This window comes from Haliaeetus albicilla, chromosome 17 (genome assembly GCF_947461875.1).
Source record: "Haliaeetus albicilla chromosome 17, bHalAlb1.1, whole genome shotgun sequence".
Classification (NCBI taxonomy): Eukaryota; Metazoa; Chordata; class Aves; order Accipitriformes; family Accipitridae; genus Haliaeetus; species Haliaeetus albicilla.
The window spans coordinates 12226189-12249763 of NC_091499.1; the positions used below are offsets into that span (position 1 = coordinate 12226189).

Genomic DNA, 23575 nt, shown 5'->3' on the forward strand with positions numbered 1-23575 from the left:
CTATTGTTTTTAAAGCTTTGGATTTTGGCTTGAAATCCGGGCCACCCTGAATGTAACAGCAAAACTTTTCACCGAGTTCAGTCTGATCTGGATTTCAACCTAAATGCCTAATGTTGCTAATGTGGGATGTGGTAAATTTGATCATCAAGTTTTTTATGGCCACAACAGATGTTCCTTCTTTTAGACCAATGGAAAGCTACTGAACCTCATCCACCCTCTAAAACAAAAATACAAGCATTTGTTTACAGCTTGATTCCAGGAATATGAATTGAATTAGCAGCTGCGAAGTTTGTTCTTGTTTACTTACAAGTAAATATATGCACAATTCTCACTCTTCCCAAAGAACCATGATGTTGTCTGGATTGTATTTCCTTCATATAGTAACAGTATTTTTAACAGTCTAACACTGCATTATAATTTGTTTAGCATAATAAAAATATCAGCACAGTATTTTTGACCTTGTTTTTAAAAAAGACTAGAACAACATGTTTTGGATATATGTTTTCCATTTTGTAGACTTATAATTTAGATTGACTATAATACAACATTCTCATAATCATAACCCAAGGCACAACCTATAAAAAATGAAGATACTAAATATGAATGTTTTCTTCCTACTGGTGACATTCAATGAATTTGCAAATAGGCATAAAATGTTGAAAGACTGGTGCCTTCTCTTAAAACAGGAGAAAAAACATGATAGCCTAATAACTGTGAACTGAAGCTTTCTAATATAAGGAGAAAGAAAATTATGGCTTGATTTCATAGGTACCGTCCCATCTCTGGGGTAAATATCCAGTAGTTCTTCCACACAAACAGTTAACACATACGGAGGAGGAGATAGAATGGGAACAAGACTAGGAAGGCAAGGACTTTGTATAAAAGGAATAGAAGCCTCATTTAGCATGCATCCATTGCTTATAAATAAAAATAATTTACACTTTCTTCCTTTGTCTTTCCTAAATCAGTCTGATTTCAGGAGTCATAGCACTGTTTTTATTGCAACAGAGAAAAAAATTCTTGTGGTCTCGCTTAGTCTTCAGCCTATGTGAAGCTGTTCCCTTGCTTTGCCTGCAGCCAAGATCCCCTATCTGCTCTGATAACGTGCAGCAGCTGGAAGTGAAGTGTGATTTTTCCTTCTGTGGGATATCCTCAGCAGTGATGCTCCCAGCAGCTCTGTCAGGATGGAATTTACCAGAGCAGTTTAGCTGACTGAGCAGCTCGCTGCTTCCACACAGCTAGTCTCGCTACACCCTCCTTGCCCCGGCACTTTTTGGACCTTTGCCCAAATTAACTCACTAAAACAGCAGGAAATTACCCAACTTTTTGCTTAAGCTATTTTTGTGCCATTTTAGTGAATTGCATCAGCTCAGGTAAAGGTCCAACAAATACCAAAGAGAGCACAGGGAGTGGCAGGAGCTTTTGGCTGGGAGAGGGAAAATCATGGTGGAACTGGGGAATACCCTTTTGGAAGCAGAGAGCTATCATGTGTCTTGCGAAACTGTATCCAGCTGAAAAACATCCATTTTCTTCTCTGAGCTGATTTTTTCTGGCTGAACCAGCTCATTGAAGACAACACGGCTGCCAGACCCACACAAGAGAAGCCGCAGCTGGAGCACGGAGCGGGAGGACCGGAGGGAGGCTCTCCTGCTCAGCACGTCCCGCTCCAGGAACCGCACTTGCGGGTCCGCTCTGCCTGGCTTCTTCACGTGCTGTGCGCCTTGCGGAGGGAGAAGAGCTTTCCGGCAGTGCTGTGGTTTCCCTACTTTAAAGGATACCCAGGCCCCTTGAAGCGCCTCTTCAATTAATTGCTGTGATGTCAAGATGCCCAATATAATTGTGAACCAACACAAAATATTGTGGTTCGGAAAGATCCATTGTACACAGATGGAAAATTGGGACGTAGCACAAATAGATATACAATACTAACAATAGAAAATTGTTGTACATGGAGTGTGCAAATTATCCGGGATTGTGAAGAGGAACATACCAAAATAACATAACCGTTATTATATTAACTGTTGTTAACACTAATTATGATACATATTATCAGTTTTCAAACATGCAAGTCGGAACTGTCAAGCTGGCATGAATCCTGTCATGGTTAATTTTTTAAAATTATTGGATATCTTGCTGGTGCATGCTTCACAAGTCCTCATGGCAGACAAAGAGGATTTTAAGTATATCCTAAAGGTTAATTTCAAGCGATTAGACTGTGGTCACATGAGTAATTCAACCCTCCGATTATCTGACATATCTCCATTGGAAAAGAAAACCGCAAGCTGGGAGCAGATAACCTAATCCCTAAAAGTAATTTAGCCACTCCCCATGAGTGGTAAATTTTCCCTGGATGAGCCAGAGCTAAGTTTGTCTTGCTTTCAGATGCCTGCATTCCTGTGCACTCCCTGCTCCTTCTTCAGCCCTTCAAACGAGCAATTGGTTAGTCTGGAGGCAGCTGCCACAGTGCAATTTGCTCCGTGGCCAAGCCTCGCCATTTCTGTGCCCGTTAGCTCGGGCTCAGCTGTGGCTCCAAGACTCGACATCCTCAGCTGTAATGCCAAAGAAGCCTAAGCCAGTCCTAGACTAGAACCAGTCAGTGCACTGGCTGCTTTGGCTTTGCCTTTGCCTTTGGCTTTCATGTCACAGTCACTTTGGCCGTGTGTTGGCATGTCCTCTGCAGCACACTGCGCTGACTGCTCTCATCTGACCCCGTGCAAAGCCATTTCAGTGGTCTGGCAGAAAAATAACTCGGCCAAAAAGCCCCTTGTTTTCAATTCTCAAATCCCAGGCTGCGTGATGCGTCATGTGGGGCATTCTCTGCATCAGATGCAGATAGGGACTGCACAAAAAGTACAGGAGAGGTAGGAGCAAGGAGGAAAAAGAGAAGAGCAGACTTTGCAAGCTGTAAAGAAAATAGGGTTTAGGGAGACTGGGACAGGAAACAAGTGGAGAGGTGACCTGGGCTGGCTGGGCAACAAACTGGGATTGTCTTCAGCAAGGACTGAAAGAGCTGAGAGGGGGAGACTGGTGTCTAGTGGAGGCAGGGAATACAGCTAGGAGGAGGGAGCAGGACAGAATTAGGATCCATTAGGTGAGGAGAATGGGACTGCAAACACTGACTTGGAGCCTAGAGGGGCAAAGTAGCACTTTCTGGGTGATGCTGAGGAGTGAAGGCTAGAACTGGCTGGATGTGGTAAGTGGGGCTTTAGCAAGCACCCAGGGATGGGGCAAAGACAGACTGGGAGGGCATTAGTGGAAGGAGGTGACGGCTGGGGAAGGAGGGGCGAAAGAATTTGTGCTCTGTGGAGGATACTCCTCTTCTGCACTGAAATGGAGCCCAAGAGTTCCCATCTGACTCCCACCTTTTCCTCACTGTCAGCAAATATCTATGAAACCTAATGCAGGGCTCCCCCCATGGTACTCCTCCTCAGAAAACCATGACCTGCAATGTTGCTCTTGCTTTGTTAGAGCAAATGGATGAGGTCTATGCAGTAGATTCAATCCTCCTGAAGAATCATGTGCACGCCACTTAGATGTCATATCACGGAGTATTTATTTTTCCAGCTTACAGATTTTAAAAATACTGCAAGCACCCACTTTTGGGTGCAAAACTACTGATCAAGTATATAAAGCTATACAGCGTACAGGATGAATCTGTGTGAAAGGTACAGCAGGCTGAGCAGGACCCTGTGTTTTTGTTGAAGAAATACAAAACTATATAGTGAACAGTAGTGCCTCGAGGAACCAGGTACTTAGGAAGAAAAAATGTGTGGGATTTTTTTCCCCTCCTCACTGAAACTTAAAAGTGGGAGCCAGCTCTTTCCACGAGTGCAAAAGTGGTTGGGTTTGATGGATGCCTAGATTAGCTGTTCCTAAAGCACACTGACACTGTCCTCAGGCACACCCTGCCTGCTTCAAAGGGCTTCCAGTCCTAGAAATCCCTTGGCAAACAGACCTGAATTACGTGGCCCCTTTGCTGAGTATGTGCCCCCTCAGCTGCTGACAAATACTATGTACATGTATCCATAGGGTAGTTGAAAGTTCAGCACACATTTTTGGGTGGGAGGCTTTATTCCACTTGGAAGGACTTGGGGGTGGAGGGAAAGAACCGACCACAACCACAATACTTGCCAGAGCGGGTTACAAGAGTAAAAATAGCTCGTGACAAATATAAGGCATGGGAGGCTGAACTCTGCTTGGAGTGACCGAGAGTCCTGTAGGGTTTGGGTGTCAGCAGGAAAAGGACCTCCCCCATCTTCTGTGGAGAGGGGAAACCTACAGTTCAGCACACCAAAGCACCTCTCCAGGTGACAGAAAAATTGGAGAAAGGGTACAGCAGATAAAACGTGATTAGAATTAACAAAAAGTGCATTTCCGGTAATTAAATGAGTGTGGGAAAACCAGCAGAATTTGTCATTTTGTTTCTGTTGACTTCAGCTTTCGTCAGATATGGTTTGGTTAGATGGGCAAGGTCCCTGCTGTCCGGCTTGTACCTAAAAACTCCCGACGAGCACTTCACTCCCGTTCCAAGTTCCGATAAACCATCGTTAGCGATAGGTGTGCACACGATTTTGAACAAATGCCGTGTTGCGCAACAGCTTCAGAAAAAAACCCAACCCCAGACCCATGCATCTGATCGTAAGGATCTCATTATGAAAGTCAGCAAAGCCACAGATGGTCCCTGCTTGAACGTTTGCGGATGGCACCAGGTGCCCGCCTGCCACACAGCATGCAGGCGGCAAGCCCGGGCCGCCCCGAGAGCGCCGAGTTTTCTGTGCCGCGATGGCGCAGAGGCTTCGCCCACGCGCTTCGCGGGCAGCGCAGTGGACGGCGTCGGCTTTACCGCGCGTGAACGAAGCGCCAGCGCTGCCCCGCTGCCGCAGGTTCGGGTGCGTGGCCAGGCAGGGCACGTGCTCCACAGGTGGCGGGGAAGGCAGTGGCGGCGGCTCTCGCAGGCCTGGCGTTCGGAAATACCGAAGAGACGTAAAGGGGAAAACAAAGTCCAGGACTTCTCGCTGAAGAAACGAAGGGGAGGCTGGAGGGCGGTCATTTCCAGGCCCCGCAGAGTTACGGCAGGTCTCGCACTCGGCCGCGCTCTCTGGGGAAGGGCGCAGGCTGACATCGGCTTGCTTCGACGGGAAGGACGCGCGCGTCCCCGGCGCCCGTTCGGTCAGCCGCCCGACCCGGCGCCGAGAAGCACGGAGCGGCACCCCGGCACCCCCTAACCGAGCGGCCCCACCTCGGCGGCCGGCGGAATCCTCGGGACGGTGGGTCTGGCCGGGCGCCGGCAGGACGAACTACATCTCCCAGCGTGCCCCGCGGCGCCGCGGAGGCCATAAAAGGGGGCGGCGGCGGCGGCGGCCGCCTCAGACGCCGGCGGTCGGTCGGACGCTTCCGGGGCCGCCGCTTGATGAGGCCGCAGGAGCCGCCGCCGCAGGGCGGCCCCGCGCTGCCGGCGCTGGAGACGCTGAAGCAGCGGGCGTGCGAGAGCGTGGAGCTGAACGCGGCGCGGCTGGGCGCGCTGAGCCGCGACATCTGGAGCCGGCCCGAGCTGGCCTACGAGGAGCACCAGGCGCACGACACCATGACCCGGTTCTTCTCCAGCCGGGAGCTGCCGGGCGCCGCCTGGGCCGTGCAGCCGCGCTACGCGCTGGGCACGGCCTTCCGCGCCGAGTGGGGCACGGCCGCCCCTCGGGGCCCGGGCCCGGGCCCGCGGCCGCTCCGCGTCGCCTTCCTCTGCGAGTACGACGCTTTGCCCGGCATCGGGCACGCCTGCGGGCACAACCTGATCGCCGAGGTGGGGGCCGCCGCCGCCCTGGGGCTGAAGGCCGCCCTGGAGAGCCTGCCGCAGCCGGCGCCCGTCGCCGTGCAGGTGAGAGCCCTCCCGGGAACGGGGGCGGGGGCCGCGGCCTGGGCCCCGGCGGGCCCCTCACCCTCCGCGTTTGTGCTGCAGGTCACGGTGCTGGGGACGCCCGCGGAGGAGCAAGGAGGAGGTAAAATAGACCTGATAAACGCCGGAGCGTTCGATGGCCTGGATGTGGTTTTCATGGCGCACCCCTCGCAAGAAAACGCGGCTTACCTGCCCGATGTGGCCGAGCACGAGTGAGTGAGCGGGGTCAGGTGGAGAGGGACGGCTCGGTGTGGGCCTTTTCTCCCCTCCCCGGCTAGGGGAGCTGCTTTGCAAGGGGCTGATCTTAGGGCCGGGGGCCTTGCAGCTGCCCTTCAGGAGAAGTTTGTGCGGTCAGCGAAGGAGCCAGGTCACTGCTGGGGACACCGAGCCGTTCTTCTGAAGCGCAGTGTTCAGCGCGCTGTTAAAGATCCCTGACTGCTCTGAGATAATCTTGCATGCGTCCCAAAGATCCATTCTTTCTTCTGATCTTTCTAGGTGTTTCTTCTTGAACATGCACGTGACTATCCTGTCTGTTAAAAAAAAGAAATTTAAAATGCAACCGGGGGGAGTCTCATGGATCGTGGGTCCTTGCTTTCCTGGGCACCAAGTCATGCAGTCCTCTGCGCACATTTTATTTTAATCAGTTTTGAACGTGTTTCAGGTTTTCTCTCCTGCTTTTGAAAGAACCAGCTGGCTGAGCCTGACTGCCATTTGGATCCTTATTAACTTCCAGCCTAAATTTAATTGTGGCTGGTTTATATCTATTAACTCTCACATCAGCTTTTTTTTTGATTCAAAGTAGTTCTTGGCTTTCCTTCCTCCATATATACTTCCTATATATAAGTACAGACAGCAGTCATACTCTTGCTCAGCTCTTTTTTTGCCAGCTAGCCATATAACTCTTTGGAAATCATGCTTTATCTTCTTTTGATTAGCCCTACTGTTCAGTGACAGCACGTGTTCTTTTGTACTTGGAGTCACTTGCCTTGTCTTGAAGTACTCTGTGCTGGATGTGCATAACCAGATTTGTACACAGTACATGAGGTGGAATTTCCTTAGACCTTACTTAGCTGATGCTGGGACCATAGTATCTCCTTACCATTTTGGAGCCAGCTGGCATGTTTGGGGCTTCCTCTTCAGTCATTTCCAAGCAGTCAACTCTTAGACAAATGCTTAGTCTGTAAGTATGTGATCTTCTAAAACATTTTTGAGCTTCAGTTTGTTCTTTCTCTGCCAGTCTGCAGGGCCATGCTGTTCTTCCTTTGATATTATAAATGTCTTCTGTTTTCATAGTGTTCCAGCAGTCATCTATCAGCAGGTTTGTTATACATTTTTGTGTCACGGTTACTAATGATTCTTGATCCCAAGGTCTTACCTGGCAGAGATTCTGCTAGTAACATCCCTCCAGTGCAACAGCTTTTTCAAAGTACTATGTTTGGCTGTCTCTAAATTCTGTAGTATTTAAATAACTGGTTTTCCAACCATTTCTGACTTGATGTACTGAGAGCTGTTTTTAGCATGGTTGTGCTACCTTCCAGCTCCTATGTGCTTGATTTTATTGGCCATTGTGCTTCTGCCACTGCTGTTCCTGGTGGATAATTTGCTTCTGTTACTGCTAAATTTTATGGTTGCTGTACCTTCAGACTATATTTATAATCTTCAAGATGCAATTTTCATGGATAGTTTTGTCTTTCTGTTCATTTCAACTCTTGCAATAGTCTTTTGAGTTTGATACGGTAAGATTTTGAAGTCTCCCTTCAGAGGTGATGGCTTGCTGTAGGATGCAAGTCCTAAACAGCCTTCAAACCTTGAATGTGGAGGAGGCATGGAACTGAAGTACCAAGTGAAACAACTTACTACCTCCAAAAACTCGAAATACTGAGTTTGTCATGATTTATGTAATTATGAGATTCCAAAGGTACAAAGACCATTTTGATAATTTGTAGTTGATCTTTGGTTGTTTCCAAGGAATTTAAGGACTGGTGATCACGAAGTTGCTAGTATTACTGTATCTGCAACCTCTGAAAGCTGGTGTGTGCCTAAAGTACAATTAACATACTGCGATAAATGTGGTGAATACCTGCTGAAATTTGCTGATTCTTATTCACTTATCCTTCACTTAATGAGCCTATTTAATGTTGGTCAAACAGGATCCACATTCTTCTGCTGATATTCTTAAACTGGCTTAGGGTGTTATTCACCAAAATCCGTTGGGTTTTTTTCTTAAAGTATGTGACATTTGTGTAGCAATATAAATACAAGAAAAGGAATGCTGAAAGAACATTTTAGTAAGAAGCATGTGTTTCTTGGGGGAAAAAAATGATTACGATGTGACTCTCTGCTTTGCTTTGCCTTCTCTCCGTTTTTTGGAGAATATCCAGGGATCTGTCCTGACTTTGTGAGTTGATATGAGGGGTTGCAGTCTAATACTTCGGATGTTAATAGATAAGTTTTGTTATCTTGATTTCATAGTGATAATAAATTTTAAGTAAAACTCATATTTTACAGTACGGGATGTATTGTTGTCTTGGAGGATGAGGGGGAATGGAAGAGGGCATACTTAATTTGGATTGCAGGCAGTAAGTAGCAGGAGACATTTTCTGCTGCAACAGTACACTCCATTGTGTCCCTATTGGCTATCCAGTATTTAAGTTCTGCTATTAACTTAGAGCTGTGGTGTGGTTCAGAGCATGAGGGGTCAATTCAGGGTAAGTGGCTAAGCTGGCATTTGTGCAAGATGGAGGGACAAGCAAGTGGTCCTAGCTGGGTGAGAGACAGGTTGTGCATGTCAGGGCAGGGGGAGCTCTTTGAGCTTGAAGATGGAGTTTTTTATGTAAAGGACTGGGTATTGAGTACAAACAGATTTAGTTAAAATCTCTCCTATTGGTAAAAAACTAATATTTGTGTATTTGATAAATAGTAATACCTTCTGTTGTTGTCAGTATTTAGTATCTGCCTCTTGTGTAAAGAGTTTTCATATCATTTGAAATATTAAATTATTCTGTAAGGCTAATATAAATAGCCCTCAGATGAAGCAAAGTATGAATTCTTACCGGATGTGTTTAGGTGCAGTATTTTATGACTTCTACAAAGTTGGAGGATAACCTCGGTGCTAGATTTCTTCCTTGTTGGCAAGCCTTTCTACCAGCATTTTTGAGGTGTGCAGGGAAAGAACATCCCTGCTGTAGCATAGTAATGTGTATTTTATACTAGGCTATGCCTTTACTACACTTGTAAACTTGACTTTTGTTATTTAGACATGGGTTGTATGTGATCTTATTAATGTGCTTTTGCTGTCATATATATGTACACGTTTTATTTAAGTTTGACAAGAGTTAGGACAATCAACCTCTAATTTTGAATCACAGAAAAGGTTTTGTTACCCTCTGAGAAGAATGTTAGTAACTTTAAGTCTTGGAACAGTCAGGTAGTATAAAAAAATTGTTGGAGAAATTTAATTAGTATGTGAAGCCTGTACTTCTCAGGAAAAGGCTCTACAGTGGTATGTTACCACTAACTCTTTTGCCTGTCTGGCTCTTGGTATCGTTCTATTTCATTGGTTTTCCAGGAATCTTTCGGCATATTCTTGCATTCAAAGATAGTACAACTTTGTTACAATGTAGTGCCAGGTAAATTGTTGTTCTGCTGCACAAAACTTAAATAACAAATATTTGTGTGAACAAAAGGAACTTTTTATTTTAGAGGGTTTTTTTTAGTGAATGAAAAACAAACAAGTAATGCCTTTTATTTCCTAGTGTGACTGTGAAATACTATGGAAAAGCTTCTCATGCTGCTGCTTATCCTTGGGAAGGAGTTAATGCATTAGATGCTGCTGTTCTTGCATACAACAATCTGTCTGTTTTAAGACAGCAAATGAAACCGACCTGGAGAGTTCATGGTGAGATCTTAATTAAATTTAATGTCCAGCAAGTAGGAGTTTAGTCTGCTGAAATACTAACTTATAAAATCCCACAATTTAAAGTATTGTATTATTGCACTAAATTAGTATAGTCACTTCAAATATTATGAAATAGCACCATTTCATTTAGTTTGTCTGTAATCTTTAAGATCATGTCAGTGTCCAGAACTATATGCTGAAAATAGGCTTATAAGTCAGATTCAAAAGAGGACACTGGTACGTCAGTAGAGGCTATCCAAATCTTAAGTCTTTGCACTTGCAGTTCAGAGAAAAAAGTGGTAAGCTTATTTTGATACATGGCCTTGAATTCCTTAAAGTTAACATACGTGTTTTTGCAAATGTGTAAGATTAAATGCTTCTGAAAAATGAAGTATTACTTACTGCATCATTTTTGTAGTAGACATTACATTAATTAGCCTTTGTTGGAAAGTGGTCTAGAGTGACTGAAGCTTATTTGCTGAAGTACAAAAAAAAAATGATGGCAGAAGCCTATAGTTCTGGTTAGTAGCCCAATCAGCTAAATGTTTACTGGATTCTAGTATTTAATATCTTATAGACCTTGGAGTAAAAATGTCATTTTGCAGTAAGACATGTTAACCATTAAGCTTGACTTGTATTCCTTCAAAATCATGTGTTTCATTTTGTACAGTGAGAAAGTTTCAGAAGTTGAGATGGAAGCTGCCCTTTAGCTATAAACCCAGGTTTCCCTTATTACATGCAACACAACTTTTTCCAAGTTGAAATTAAGAAACTGCCATTTCTACAGGACTTCTGAATGTAGAACTGCGTATTTGGAATACTTGTTATAAGCTTAAAACACTTTAAGAAGTTCTGAGCTAGTCATTATACATCTTGGCTGCTGGTGCTGTATAATACATATGTGTATTTCTCTCCAGCATATCTGGATGGAGTCTGGAAGCTCTAACCCTTGTGATGGTAGATGAAGATATTTACAGTTCTGCTGTGCAGCATACCCAAATGAATTTCAGACAGCGGGCATATCCTCTCTATCCTGTTGCTCTGTAGGAAACAAGGCACTTAAGAGTTTTGGTGTCTGAAACCCATGTGTTGCAGGTTTAAGGTTGGAGGTGCATAAGTCTTCTATTGAATATAAGCCTAAACCCCTAAATACTGCTTTCTTCATAGTTTCTAAAGGCTACATGGGTAATGTAGCAAAAAACTAAGTATCTGAACAAGCCTCCTAGAGGTAATACTTCCTGAACCACAGCAAAACTTAAATTACTGTATTGATACAATTGCTGTCATAAATGTGGTTTTCAAACCGCAGATATTTAGAATACTTTTGGGAAAGTATAAGCAGCCAGAATGAGATTTAATTTTAGGAATGTTTTCTTTACAACAGTGTAGTGGAGATCTTGTGTTGTAGACTTGCAGTAACAGCAGTGGCTGACTTAAGTGATACTAAAAATCTTAGTGTTAACCCACTAACAAAAACTAAAATAATTTTCATTACTTGAAGTCTAGAATTTTGAAGCAATGTTTTATGTACTTAAGTATTGTTGGTTTGAGTTTGTCTGATATTTGCTAAGTTATCTTTCTTCTCTGCTTATGAGTGGAGTAAGTTGCCCCCTTGAAAAATAGGAATGTAGATTTTTTTTCCTGTTCAAAAAGTTGTATTAAACAGGTTGTAAAAAAAAAAAAAAGTTCCATGTAGAAGGGCAAACTGAGTGCTACTAGTAGTATGCAGGCGGCCTACTTTTAAGCTAGAGCTGCTGTCCAGTCCATATTGCAGTTGCTTTGAAATTTAAGTATAGATGTACTGTTAGACTCTATCCGATTCCATTTACAAATGTGCTGGATGAGACAAGTGGAAGTTGTTTACTCATTAGGCTACTTGTTTTGAGCAGGTGTGTTATGGTATGTGTCATGCAAATTTGCATGCTTACTTACTTGCTGGTTCCTTTCCTGTCATGTTGGTCCCTCTCATCTGAGCTGTTCCTTTTGTTATGGACTAGTACTGATAGTGGTTTAATTCAGCACTTTGTTTACTTTGACTGTATTCGAGACTGGAAAGGTCTTATTTGAGGGGGAGTTCATAGTCTTAATAGGTTTTCTGCACCAAAAGTAAAGATTTGTTGCCCATTTTCATCCTGATAGTGCTGTCTTTTCAAGCTTCAGTGACACACATCAGTGACTTTGTGCAGTATTTCCATTTAAGGTAGATAGTTTCTCAGGTTCTAAAGAAAACAAATCTTATTCCATGTACGTAAATTGAGGGTAGGAGGCCAGGGAAGCAAACAGCCTGTTGAAAGCAACTAGCTGTTAATGCATTGAAGTCTAATGTAGAATTTAGGTCTACAATGTTTTATTGTTGAAATATCTAAATATTGTGGTCCTTTATGGTCAATTATGGCTTCTGATGGCATAACTGAAAACTATGTAGTTGTCACACATTTCCTTGAGGGAACACTTTCAACTCAAACTTTCCTCTTGAATAAAATACATATATTATACATTCCAATATTTCTAAAGATCTAGCATGAGGAATCTAATGAGCTTTCTGTGCACTGTGACGCATACATTACCCCAGTATTGCTGAGAAATGCAACTTAATTTCTCTCCAAGCTGGCAAAATAAGTTGGAGACATTGTAGTTGAGGAAACCTTTAAAAGCTGGAATCCAAGGTAGCCTTTATAATGAAATTTTTTTCTTTCAATGGCAGCCAGATTGCTTTATGACTCTGATGCATTGAATTTCAGGGGATTAATTACAAATGCTAGTTTGGCTTGTCTTTAGGTGTATAACAGATGTCTAACCAAAGAATGCAATGAAATTGTGCTGAAAAACATGTACACATTCCACTTAATCTGTGATGAAGAAACTTTGTCTGCATACTGTATTTTTTACATTCTTTGTATTTCATGTGCAGCTGATGTTGTTTTTTGCTTATATATTTAGTTCTTGAGCAAGGAGTTTTGTGACAGGGCTGAAGATCAAGCAGTTGTATTTAACACTGATAACATGACTTTTCCGTTTCTGCAGGTGTAATAAAAAATGGTGGTGTGAAACCTAACATCATTCCTTCTTACACTGAACTAGAGTTTTACTTGCGTGCCCCTTCAATGAAAGACCTTTCTGTTCTGACAGAGAAGGTCGAGAACTGCTTCAGATCTGCAGCACTGGCCACAGGATGCAAAGTAAGAATGTATTCATGGTCATGTGTTTCTGTTACGCTGGAGATAAGGTAGGCCAGAACAGGAAATCGAGGCTTACATTTGACTGCATGGGGTTTAGCTGAAAGAAATCTAAATTTTTATGATACTATTTGCTATTCTGTTGCTTTGTGTTTTGGAAGAAAGCTTTGGCTTATAAATAGAATGCCACAGAATCATAGAAGAATCTAGGTTGGGAGAGACCTCCAGAGGTCATCTAGTCTAACCCTCTGTTCAGAGGAGGACAAGTTAGAGCAGATTGCTCAGGGCCACATGGATCTCTGAGTATCTCCAAGGGTGAAATTCTACAACCTTTCTCAACAAGTGCTCTACCCACCTCCTGGTGAACAAGTCTTTTCCTGATGTTTATCATCAGAGCACTGGAACAGGTTTCCTGGAGAGATTGTAGTGTTTCCATCCTTGGAGATACTCAAAAGCTACCTTGATATGGTCCTGGGCAATCAGCTCTAGGTGACCCTGCTTGAGCAGGGGAGTTAGAGAAGAAGACCTGCAGAGGTGCATTTCGACTTCAACCATTCTGTGATTCTGTTGTATCTAATAGGAATTTTCTTTGTTGCCTCCTGTCATATCACTGGGCATCTCTGAGAAGTCTGGTTCTGTCGTCTTTGTCCCCTCCCCATCTGATAACTGTAGACAGCAATAAGATTTCCCCCTGACCTTTTTTCTGAAGGCTCAACAAATAAACTTTGTTCAGCCTTTCCTTGTATATCATGTTCTCCAGCACCCTAATCATCTTGGTGGCCTTCCCCTGGACTTGCTCCAGTCTTGATTTGAGGAGTACAAAACTGAACACAATACACCAGATGTGGTCTCACAGAAGTTGTCTGCATCAATAATAAAGATATTAGAACAGTAATGGCACCAGTATTGATTGCAGAGGAATGCTGCAAGTAACAGGCAGCAATTTGGATTTTTGTGCCACTGATCATAACACTTTGAGCTTGCATGTCTTCTGTGTCCTCTGAGCCAGAGTGGTCATCATGAAAAGCTAAGCTTGGTCATGCACTGTCTGCTCTTCTATGAATATATGCTGGATGTTCAGAATCGCCTTGTGATTCATGTGCCTGGACGTGGGTCTTAGGAGGATTTATTTGCTCTATAATCCCTCTGGGAGCTTGAGGATAGGACAGTCTGACCAGTCTGTAATTTCCAAGATCCTTCTCTTAGCCCTTCAAGGTGGATGTGACCTTTAGCTCTTTTTCAGTGAGCTGGAGCATCCCTCTATTTCAGTGACATTTAAAAAATGATAACTCACTGATTGCATTGCTGCTTCTCTCTTACTCAGCATCCTGGTCCCGAGTACGTACAATTTCAAGAGCCCCATAATCTTTTTTTTTTCTTGCTGTGGGTGATGCTCCCCCCCTACATACGGTGCTACTAGGCTCAGAGACCTGGGAGGCTTGATAGGAAACCTTACCAGTAGGAACAGGCAAAACAGATTTGAGTTTTTGTCTTTTTTTCCATGTTCTTTGTCACTAGATCCTTTGCCCCGTTAAACAGCAGGCTCATGTAGCAACCAAATGTGAAAAATTGAGTGACTTCTCAGTTAGCATTCTTATTTTTTTTCTTTTAGTAAATGGAAGTGTCTCCTGTAGCATGTTCAAGCAATATGATTACCTTGCACTGTATTGCTACGATAGGTGGTTCTACTTGCTCTGTAGTTACAAGTTTGACTAATACAGCTATGAAAAGAATCTCTATGCTCATCAGAAGAAATAGGTATAGTGTATATGAATGAGCTAGTGAGTTTTAAGGTCTATTTGAGGCATTAGATGCTGTTTTTGTAGTATGGCCCCTCCACTCTAGCTGGAAAAGGATTTTAGAAAGTGCACTTTACACAGAATGAAAGTTAAGATCTCTTTTGAAATTTGACATCGGTATGTTTTTTACATTTGTTTTCAAACTTCTTGCCTGTGTGAAGTCATTTCATGAATGGTTCTAAACAATAGTAAAATAGAATTTGGTGAAAGCCTAAATTGATTTCTGTATAGTTTTAATAGTACCTGCAGTGGAAATCATTAGATGGTGTTACTGGAAATGTTTATTTCCTATTTTTGGAGATGCTATCTGTGAAATCCATGCTTCTGGAATTTGGCTGCCTGGTGCAAGCTTGACACAACATCAGCTGTGTTTTGATCAAGAGTAATATTTGGCAGAATGTTGTATTTTTGAAAGAAATTTAGCACTTGCATCTCTTTTGACATGGGCTTGAAGTATGGATATGTACTTATTTTTTCTGGTCTTTAAATTCTTTATGTTAAACCGGCTTAAGTTGGAGAAAAAATTCTAATTATTTGGGGGGTTTTTCTCTAGGTGGAAATAAAAGGTGGTGAAAATGATTACTACAATGTGCTTCCAAATAAGAGCCTGCAGAAAGTTTACAAGGAGAACGGAAAGAAGCTTGGAATAGAATTTATATCAGAAGACTGTATCTTGAATGGCTTGTCAGGTAACTCCATCTGGGTTTTTTGTTATGACTTAAGCTTAAGTTGATCAACTCTAAAGTGTGTAAAATAATGGAATAGAGCTAGGTTAAACATAGTTTGGTCGGAAGAAAAAGCCAAATTAGAAAGTTGAAGCTCTGTAAAAGGGGATTGTACCTCTGGCCTGTGTTTTTGTATTTGTTGTAGAATCTGAGAAATTTTCCCAACACATATGAAGAGCAGTAATAATTTTCTGATAATGTTTCTGAAAATATTTCAAGAAAGAAGCAGTTTGGGCAGAGGGATGGAAGGATGAAAAGCTAAGAACAATTTTACTGAGAACATGAGGGTGTGTAATAAATTGCAACTCATTCTGTTGTTTTGAAATACAGAATCCTGGTTTGCTATGAATGGAGATGACATGTAGTTTTTAGGAACCTTGTTTAATAATATTTTCCAAGCTTACATATAAACAAATTTACTAGCATCTAACTAATATTTTAGACAGTTTTTTAAGAGATTTTTAAGTGGAAGTTTAAGCATCTCGGTAACCATAATTTAAAACCTCTTCCATTAACAGGTAATTCTATGCCTCTAATTTTAGTTCACGAGTTCAACAGATTAGTTTTCCAAAGGGTGCTGTTCATGTAGATGTTTACTTCTGGGTCTTGACTATGTCTCAAACTAGTTCACTTGGTGTCTCAGAGCTATAGTAATAGGAATATGAATTCTTGAATGCTTAGGTGGGTTTCTTATAACCCTTAACAGTTGGGTTTTTTTCAGAATCTTCCTACAGGAGCTCTGTTCAAGTCTTAACCACTGCTGATATTTTATAGACTTCACTACTGATCATAACTGTATATAGAAATGTTTTTACTCCACTCATGTTAAAGGTTTTTCTCTTTGGTTAGAAGGAAAAGATTGTTCTCAGAAGTTGTTATTCTAATTAGTTTGATTGTGATACTAATTTCTATATTAACTGCAGACTATCTTTGGACAGTTGAGATCTTGGTGTTTGGGGGCAGACTTCTCCAAAGTTTTTTTGGTTTTTTTGGGTGGGGGAGACAGCATATCTAATGGTATTCTGGTTGTTTTTCTCTATTTCTTACTTCCCTTCCAAATTAAGACAACGGTAGCTTATTTTCTTCAACTGGTTTGTTGTCTTGGGTGTAAAAACAAATTATAACTAAAGGCAGATTCCTTTTTTTCTTCAGTGTGGTACAAGTAAGATTTACTACTTGGCTCATTTAGCCTAAGAAAGAGGCTGAGGAACCTTAGAATGTTTACTGTGAAACTTTCTGGAGCTTTGCTAGTTGCTTCCTTCAAACCATTGTATTAAGGGTGAAGATCATGAATACTGGTGATCTTGCTGTTTCAGAGGGCTTCAAATGAACTTAGTACAGACACCTAATTGTAATAGTGCTTTCATATGTAAGTTACATGATATGCTAAATGTTAACCATTACCTTGCTTAAATTGAAACTCCCCATATGCCTGTCCTGTCCTTAAATTGCTTGTCAAATGTCAAAATATGCTTGAGCAATTGTGGTTTTTATCTCACACTGCAGTAGGCTTTACTGAATTTTCTTTCCACAGCTTCTACTCTGAGTTTTTGCAGTGGGGATTCAGGAGTGCTAACAAAGCACAGCCTCCAGAGACATAGGAGTGGAATTTTGTATGCTGCCCTTTTTTTTGGGGGGGGTTGAGTGTTTTGTCTCATCTTTTTCAAGACCTCTATTTCTGTTTAGCTTTCATGTGGTTTTCAATGTTTTCTTTTAGGATATCAGTTTCTTCTGTTGAAAGGGAAGGAAGATAGCTCAGTTGCTTCTCCATGTCTGTGCAGCAGAAAAGTCGTTAACAGATGAGCATACTCGCTGCCACCTCTACATGGGTATTAGTATCGGTCTGCTTACAGGTATCGCTTTAGGCAGCTAAGCGTTACAAAGAGTTTCTTTAGTCTAAATCACAGTACCTTGTGTGTGCCTCGTGCACACTCCACTCATTTGGCACACGGCCAGGATGATCTGAAATAATGTGAATCTGAGTTAGCTTTGACCAGGTGCCATGACCTGTTTCTCCTTCTGGTGGTAGGGTAACTCTACTACAGGATATTGAGAACCTCCCAAAGCAGATGGCTTAGTTTAGCATGCCTTAGTTGAGGCACCCATGCTTGTGATAACTTACTCGGATATATTTAGCATTCATGGGGTTCATTGACTTCCTGTGCACAAAACTGATATAGATGATCTTGGGAAGGAGCTACTATGTTTTGAAAACAGCACTTTTGAAGCTTGGGGCTGTGTATAAATGCTTCCTGGAATCTTTTGCATTTTCCCCTCCATTCATGTTTGTGGTAGTACTGACTTCCATTACGTGTTCAGTGACTTGGAGAGGCTTCAGTATTAGCTTGGGGATACATTTTTGAGAGGCTGGAGTTCCCAATACCTTTCTGTTGCAGATGGTGCACAAGTCTGTATGTTGCACTGATAACTGTGCAATTATTTATGCTTCTAGAAGGAATCCCAATCTGTACATCTCTAGCAAGCATCCCCCCAGATGTTTGTATGGGAACCATTGGAACACCTGATGTTTTAAACATGCCGCTAGGTTATTACCACTAAAGGATGTAACATTTTTTCTGATAAAGGGGAAGATTTGACTGTCACATTTTTATTAAAAGTGGCCTGGTTTTTGGCTTGGTAAGCTCCCCATTTTACTAGAAAATACAAAGTTTAAATCCCTTACATTTAGCAAAAATAACTTGTAAACTGGTAGTAGATTGGATATGGATATAAATTTAAGTGGAATTACATGACCGAGAGGTGGGATGCACTGGAATTTCTAATGCTTCATTTGCTGAGTGAGAGCAGGGAAAAAGGCCAACACAGTCTTTTCTGCAGTTTGTGTATTAGGACTTAGTAAGGCAAGTCTAGAACTCCTGGTTTAGTCTGGAGTAGGCAGAACTTCTAGACTTCTGGTTTGTCTTTCCAGACTGACCAAAGAATGGATCAATAGTGTAGACTACGGAAAATTAGGATAACTTGTTGCTGTACCAAGAGTTGGATTTTCTTTAAATGTATACTGAACTTAAGGGAAAAGATCGTGGTTTTGGACAAGCCTTGCTGCTTCTGTTTGTAGGCAGAGCAAATAGCAAGCTAGTCTTGTCCTCTAATCATATAATGTAGGCTCTGTGGACTTGCTTTTAATAACTATATGCTTCCAAGTAAAATCTGTATGCTTCAGTCATTTCAATACTAAGTCTTAAGGCATTAGCAATATCTTCTCTCCATAAAGTATCATGATATGGAGGCTACCCAATGTGTTACAAATAATTTTAAATCTTTGGAACAGTCATTTTATATGCCATTGCTAAAGAAAAAATTCTTGCAGCTCTGATTGGCCTCAAAAAAGTTAGCTGAGATCCTAGTTGGTCATCCCTAATTTTCCCCGCTACAGAACAATGCCTCCTCTGGTATCTGAATTTCACAATAACTACTATGTTGATTTCTCCAGCTTCTAAATGTCATTTTAACAAATACTGAGTGGATTGCTTGTTTGGGTAAAAAAAAAAGGCACTTGGGAAGTAGTTGCAGACTCTTGGATAATTTACTCTGAAGGATCTATTACTTCTGGATGGTATCATTAAATAGATAAGGCAGTACTGTGAGATAGGTACTATCACAAGCTAACATACTGAAAGTGCTAGTCAGGCATAAAAGAATCATTAAAATCTGCAGCATTGCTATCAGGAATTTTTTTACATCTATGAAGCGCTAGTGTTTTGTCTGGAGTTTAGTTATGGTCTTGTTATTTCAAGAGTGCTTTTGCTGTTAAGGTTTGCATAACTGAGAATATTCAAAAAGCACAGGAAAAAACAGTTGTCCTAATTTGTTTTTGTTTAAAGGTAGATTGTTCCTACTTCACAGTTCCCTACCTAATGCTGAATATTTGCATACTGGTGAAAAGCACGAATTGTTGGGCCTGGTTCTAAGGGCTGTAGCAGGAAAATAGCTGAACTGCTTGAAATTCCAAGGTTTGCAGCTTTCATTGTTTCTGAATTAACAGCTTACTATCAGGAGATGCTTGATAAAAAATTAACAGTAAATGGAATAGCAACATGCTGGTACATCTTCCTTGCAGTCCAGTAACTGATTATTGATCAGAAGCGCACTGGAGAGCAGCATCTGAGGATGGCTAGTTAGGGAAGACATCTCAGGGATGGGAGATTTTTGTATGGACAATGACTCATTAGAAATGCTTTTATTTTAGTACTTGGGGCAAAGGATACTCCATTTTAGATAAGGGCTGGAGATAATATCTATCATACATTTTCTTGCAGCATTCAAAACTCTTCAACACTTGTTCATTAAGAAAATTTCTATGCTGCTTCTAGGTTCCACGGACTTTGGAAATGTTACATTTGTAGTCCCTGGGCTTCATCCTTATTTTTATATTGGCTCTGATGCATTGAATCATACTGAGCAGTACACAGAAGCTGCAGGTGAGTGGAACTGAAAAGGTTTAGAGTTTTATATTTGGAACCCTTATGCATTGTATGGACTGGTTGCTGACTCTTCACTACAGCAAATCTAGAAATAATAAATATTTCAAATTACAGAGGGTTAAAGCTTTCACATGCTTTTATGGTATTCAAAGCTACTGTGTAGTAAATGTATGAAAGTGTAAGTACTAGATCTGAAAGTGGCTGCATGTGAATACCCCTAGAGAAATGGAGTTGCTTTCTTCAAGCATGACGGGATCTCAGCTGAATATAGACCCTGAAATAATTAACTTAGTCAATTGTAGAGTTGCAGAAAAAAGCTGACAAAATGTAGAATTTCTATTTTTGTGTTTAAAGTTAAATGTATATGGGAAGGATGACCACTCCTTATACTAAAAAGCCTGACTTAGTATATCATCTAGACAGAAGAAATCAGGATTATCCCTAGAGGCATATGCAGAAGAGTTTCTAAACATGAGCCAAAAGATAAAAGCAGTTTTTACTCCTAAAGCACAGTACTCTGGAAATTTGATAGAGATAATGGTATAGAACTCTGCATTTTCTAAAAAGGAAAATGTGAACACTCATTTCCCTGGTTTTAGTCTTAGTTGTTTACATCAGTAGCAGAAAGTTAAGTACTTGCATGTGAAAATTCGTTTTGAGGCATCAGAAGATAGGTGTACTTCATGCAAGTAGATTTTTAAGAAACTTCTTGCAATTGAAACTTGAAGATCTTGTTTTATAGAATATGCCTTATGCGGTGAGCTAGTGGATTCTATCTAATACTAGTAATCTAACCTGAAATTTCTCTTTACTTTTTTTCTTCAGGGTCACAGAATGCTCAGTTCTATGCTTTGCGCACAGCAAAAGCTCTGGCAATGACAGCACTGGATGTCATTTTCAAGCCAGGTCTGCTAGAAGAAGTCAGGGAAGACTTCAGACAGGTGAAGCTAAAAGAAGAGGAGCAAATAAGTCCAGTAGAACCTAACAAAGAATCTGGCATTGGCATAGGAGCATGTGCATCACATTAAACTTTATTAAACCTCTCTCAGTAGGATTGACTTAATGGAGATGCGCCATTTAAATCCCAGAAGGGGCTGGATAAACACATAGCTGAAGAAATGTTCATTTTTCTTTTTGGACTTTAGGAGAAGCAAATAGTATCATTGCTTTCAAAAAATGTGCAATTTCATCTAGCTGTAATGTTTGCTATATTCAGTATGGTGATGAATTTCAGAGAGAGATCTCAAATATGTTGTCTTTAAGTTGCAATGTTGAATAAATGATAGTGTTTAGATCCCTTGTCAGTGATTTTCTATGTATTGCTAAAGTATATAGGGGAAACACAGCATGTACATGGAAATTCTTGTTCTAAAATGAGCACTGTTCACTCGGTGATCACAGGGGGAATCTGATCTAAGAAGCGTTTTTCTCTGGCCAGTCACTTTTTCTTGGGGCAAGATAGAGGCTTAAAACCTGAGCTGGTTTCAGTGGAGAGAAGGGTATATGTTTGGAAGCGTGCCTGGTTTTGACAATAGTAGCTTCTAGCAATGGAAGAGAACGGCTTGTATGGAAATGTGATCTGTAAAGGTTGATTGTTCTGAGATGCACTGACCTTCCTCCTCATAAATTTTGGAGGTGTCGTGGAGAAGTCAATCAAAAAAATCGGAGAGTAACTAAATGTTCAACACATTTAAACCACTGCAGGGAAAATGCAAGTGCATCTTTTTTAAGTTCTACTCTAAGGCAATATAAGTGTCCACACAAGGTGTTGCACTAACTAAACTGATCTGAAGAATGTGTATGAACTTAGCTAAACCAGGGGAAATCTTTGTAAAGATTCAAGTGTGGTACTGTGAAGCAGTAAATGAAGGTGACCTTAAACTGGTTGTGTGCATACCCCTGTAGTAAGCTTTGAGAAGCTTGCACTGAGGATTGCTTGTGCAGTAACTGGCTTCTCAAACCTCTTTGTTCCCATATCCTAAGCAGCAGATCTGTTAAGTCTTGCCAGTTGTCCTTTCTGTGTGTTGTGTGGTTAGTCTGTTTAATCCTTGTTATTTTGCTTCCCAGAGGTGTTAATGTTGCAGATTTTATCTAGGTAGTGTTCTGTGTTTCCAAACATGTTAGGAATTTTTTTAATTTGCTTTTCTTTATTTCTTTTGTTCAGATACAAATTGCTGAGTCAATGGACAGACTGAGTGGAAAAAGCAGCTTACTGGTTAACATTTTCTAAGCATAGGTATTATAGTAAGCGTCTGAAAAGAAATCAGGCAAACTGTATTTCCCAGGAAGTCAGAATACCCAGGATAATTTCAGAAACCTTGTTTTTTAACAGCACCGGTTTCTAAATGGTAAACTCTAGAATTGGAACTCTCTGTAATTGCAATTTGTATTTTATTAATTTCTATATTCAATTTCTAATTTTCGAAAAAAAGAGGTTCCTAATCTTGATTTAACTGTGCACTGCCTCTGCATTTCTGTGCACTCTTTAACACAGACCTCCAGCTGCTATTTAAGAATTCTATTGAGACTTTCCCTTCTTAGAAGGCAAAAAGTGTGACTAGGCTGGCTTCTGTTTGTATGTCACCTAGACAGTGTAGACAACATAATTTGACAGTTTTTAGGATTTCTGATACTTCAGCCTCTGTCCTTGTAGTAATAGGGCACAGACTATCTGTTGATACATTAAATGCTCAGTGTCTTTGGAAAAAGGAAGTAACTGTTTATCTGTTTGTGTAAGAACTAGAGGCACAATTGTAGGGGTTTGTTTTGTGTTATAAGCCAGTTATTTGAAGAGTTGAGCATGACCATAAGTATTCCAGGTTACAGGATGGTCCTTACTTGCACCAGGATCCTTGCTTTCCTTAGCAGACAGTTTTGACAGATGAACGCATGAAACAGATTAGGGTTGGACTCTGAGCTGTAGGTATGTCCAGGATAGTAAGTTGGATACTAAATCCAACTGAAATTTGGTCCAAAGTTTGTCAAAGGAACTTTCTCCTTAACTTTTAATGTAAACCCTGCTTTGCCAGTTCTCAGGCACAATTACAATTCATTAAGTTCTACCGGGTTAACAAGCTAGTTTATGAACTTCCTTAGCATATGTGGCTTTTTATTTCCTCCTGCATGAACTGCTTAACTTCTTGCTTTGCTGTTTTTAAGATGGAGTGTTGGGATCCCAGTGATAGCAATACATGCTGTGTTGTTTCCTACAAGCTGATGTGCGTTACAGCCTTCCCAGTTCTCTTTGTCCAGTCTAGCTGGCTGTTGGCTGCATCATGTCCGAGATCATTCAATTAAACATTTCTGCACTAAAAGCATATCTTATTTTTGTTGTAAACATTGCTGGAATTACAATGAAACTGAAGTACTGATTAAAGAGGAGTTGATATCAATAAAGCAATTTAATTGTGACTGAATTTTCTTGTCCTTCGATTAATATCGGGATGCTGGATGACTTCATTTAAATAGCGTGTTTGATTCCCCCCACCCCTGGTTTGGTATGATTATGTAAGAAGGTGTTTTAAGCTTTCCATTTTAGTCTGCCCTAGTGAGCAGTTTTTGTGTGAGGGTTAATGCTTTTCAAATACAATATTTAATGGTAGTCTTTATAATCTTAGGGCTGTTTCAACTATTAAAACATGTTAG

The 23575-nt window shown here is 41.3% G+C and overlaps 1 protein-coding gene across 2 annotated transcripts; it reads left to right on the forward strand.

Moving 5' to 3' along the window:
- Positions 1-5356: 5356 nt before the first annotated feature.
- On the forward strand, positions 5357-23346 carry PM20D2 (peptidase M20 domain containing 2). 2 transcript variants are annotated; one of them, XR_011328412.1, is made up of 8 exons: positions 5357-5872; positions 5954-6102; positions 9646-9788; positions 12813-12967; positions 15317-15452; positions 17206-17341; positions 19820-19927; positions 20756-20773. XR_011328412.1 is itself a non-coding variant. In XM_069804849.1 (7 exons), exons 1-7 carry the CDS (start codon positions 5411-5413, stop codon positions 20956-20958), a joined length of 1356 nt encoding a protein of 451 aa, XP_069660950.1. In that variant the 5' UTR covers positions 5360-5410; the 3' UTR covers positions 20959-23346. The 2 variants fall into 2 exon arrangements, 1 of the variants encoding a protein (XP_069660950.1); XM_069804849.1 differs by lacking the exon at positions 17206-17341 and having other exon boundaries at positions 5360-5872; positions 20756-23346.
- The last annotated feature ends 229 nt before the right edge of the window (positions 23347-23575 follow it).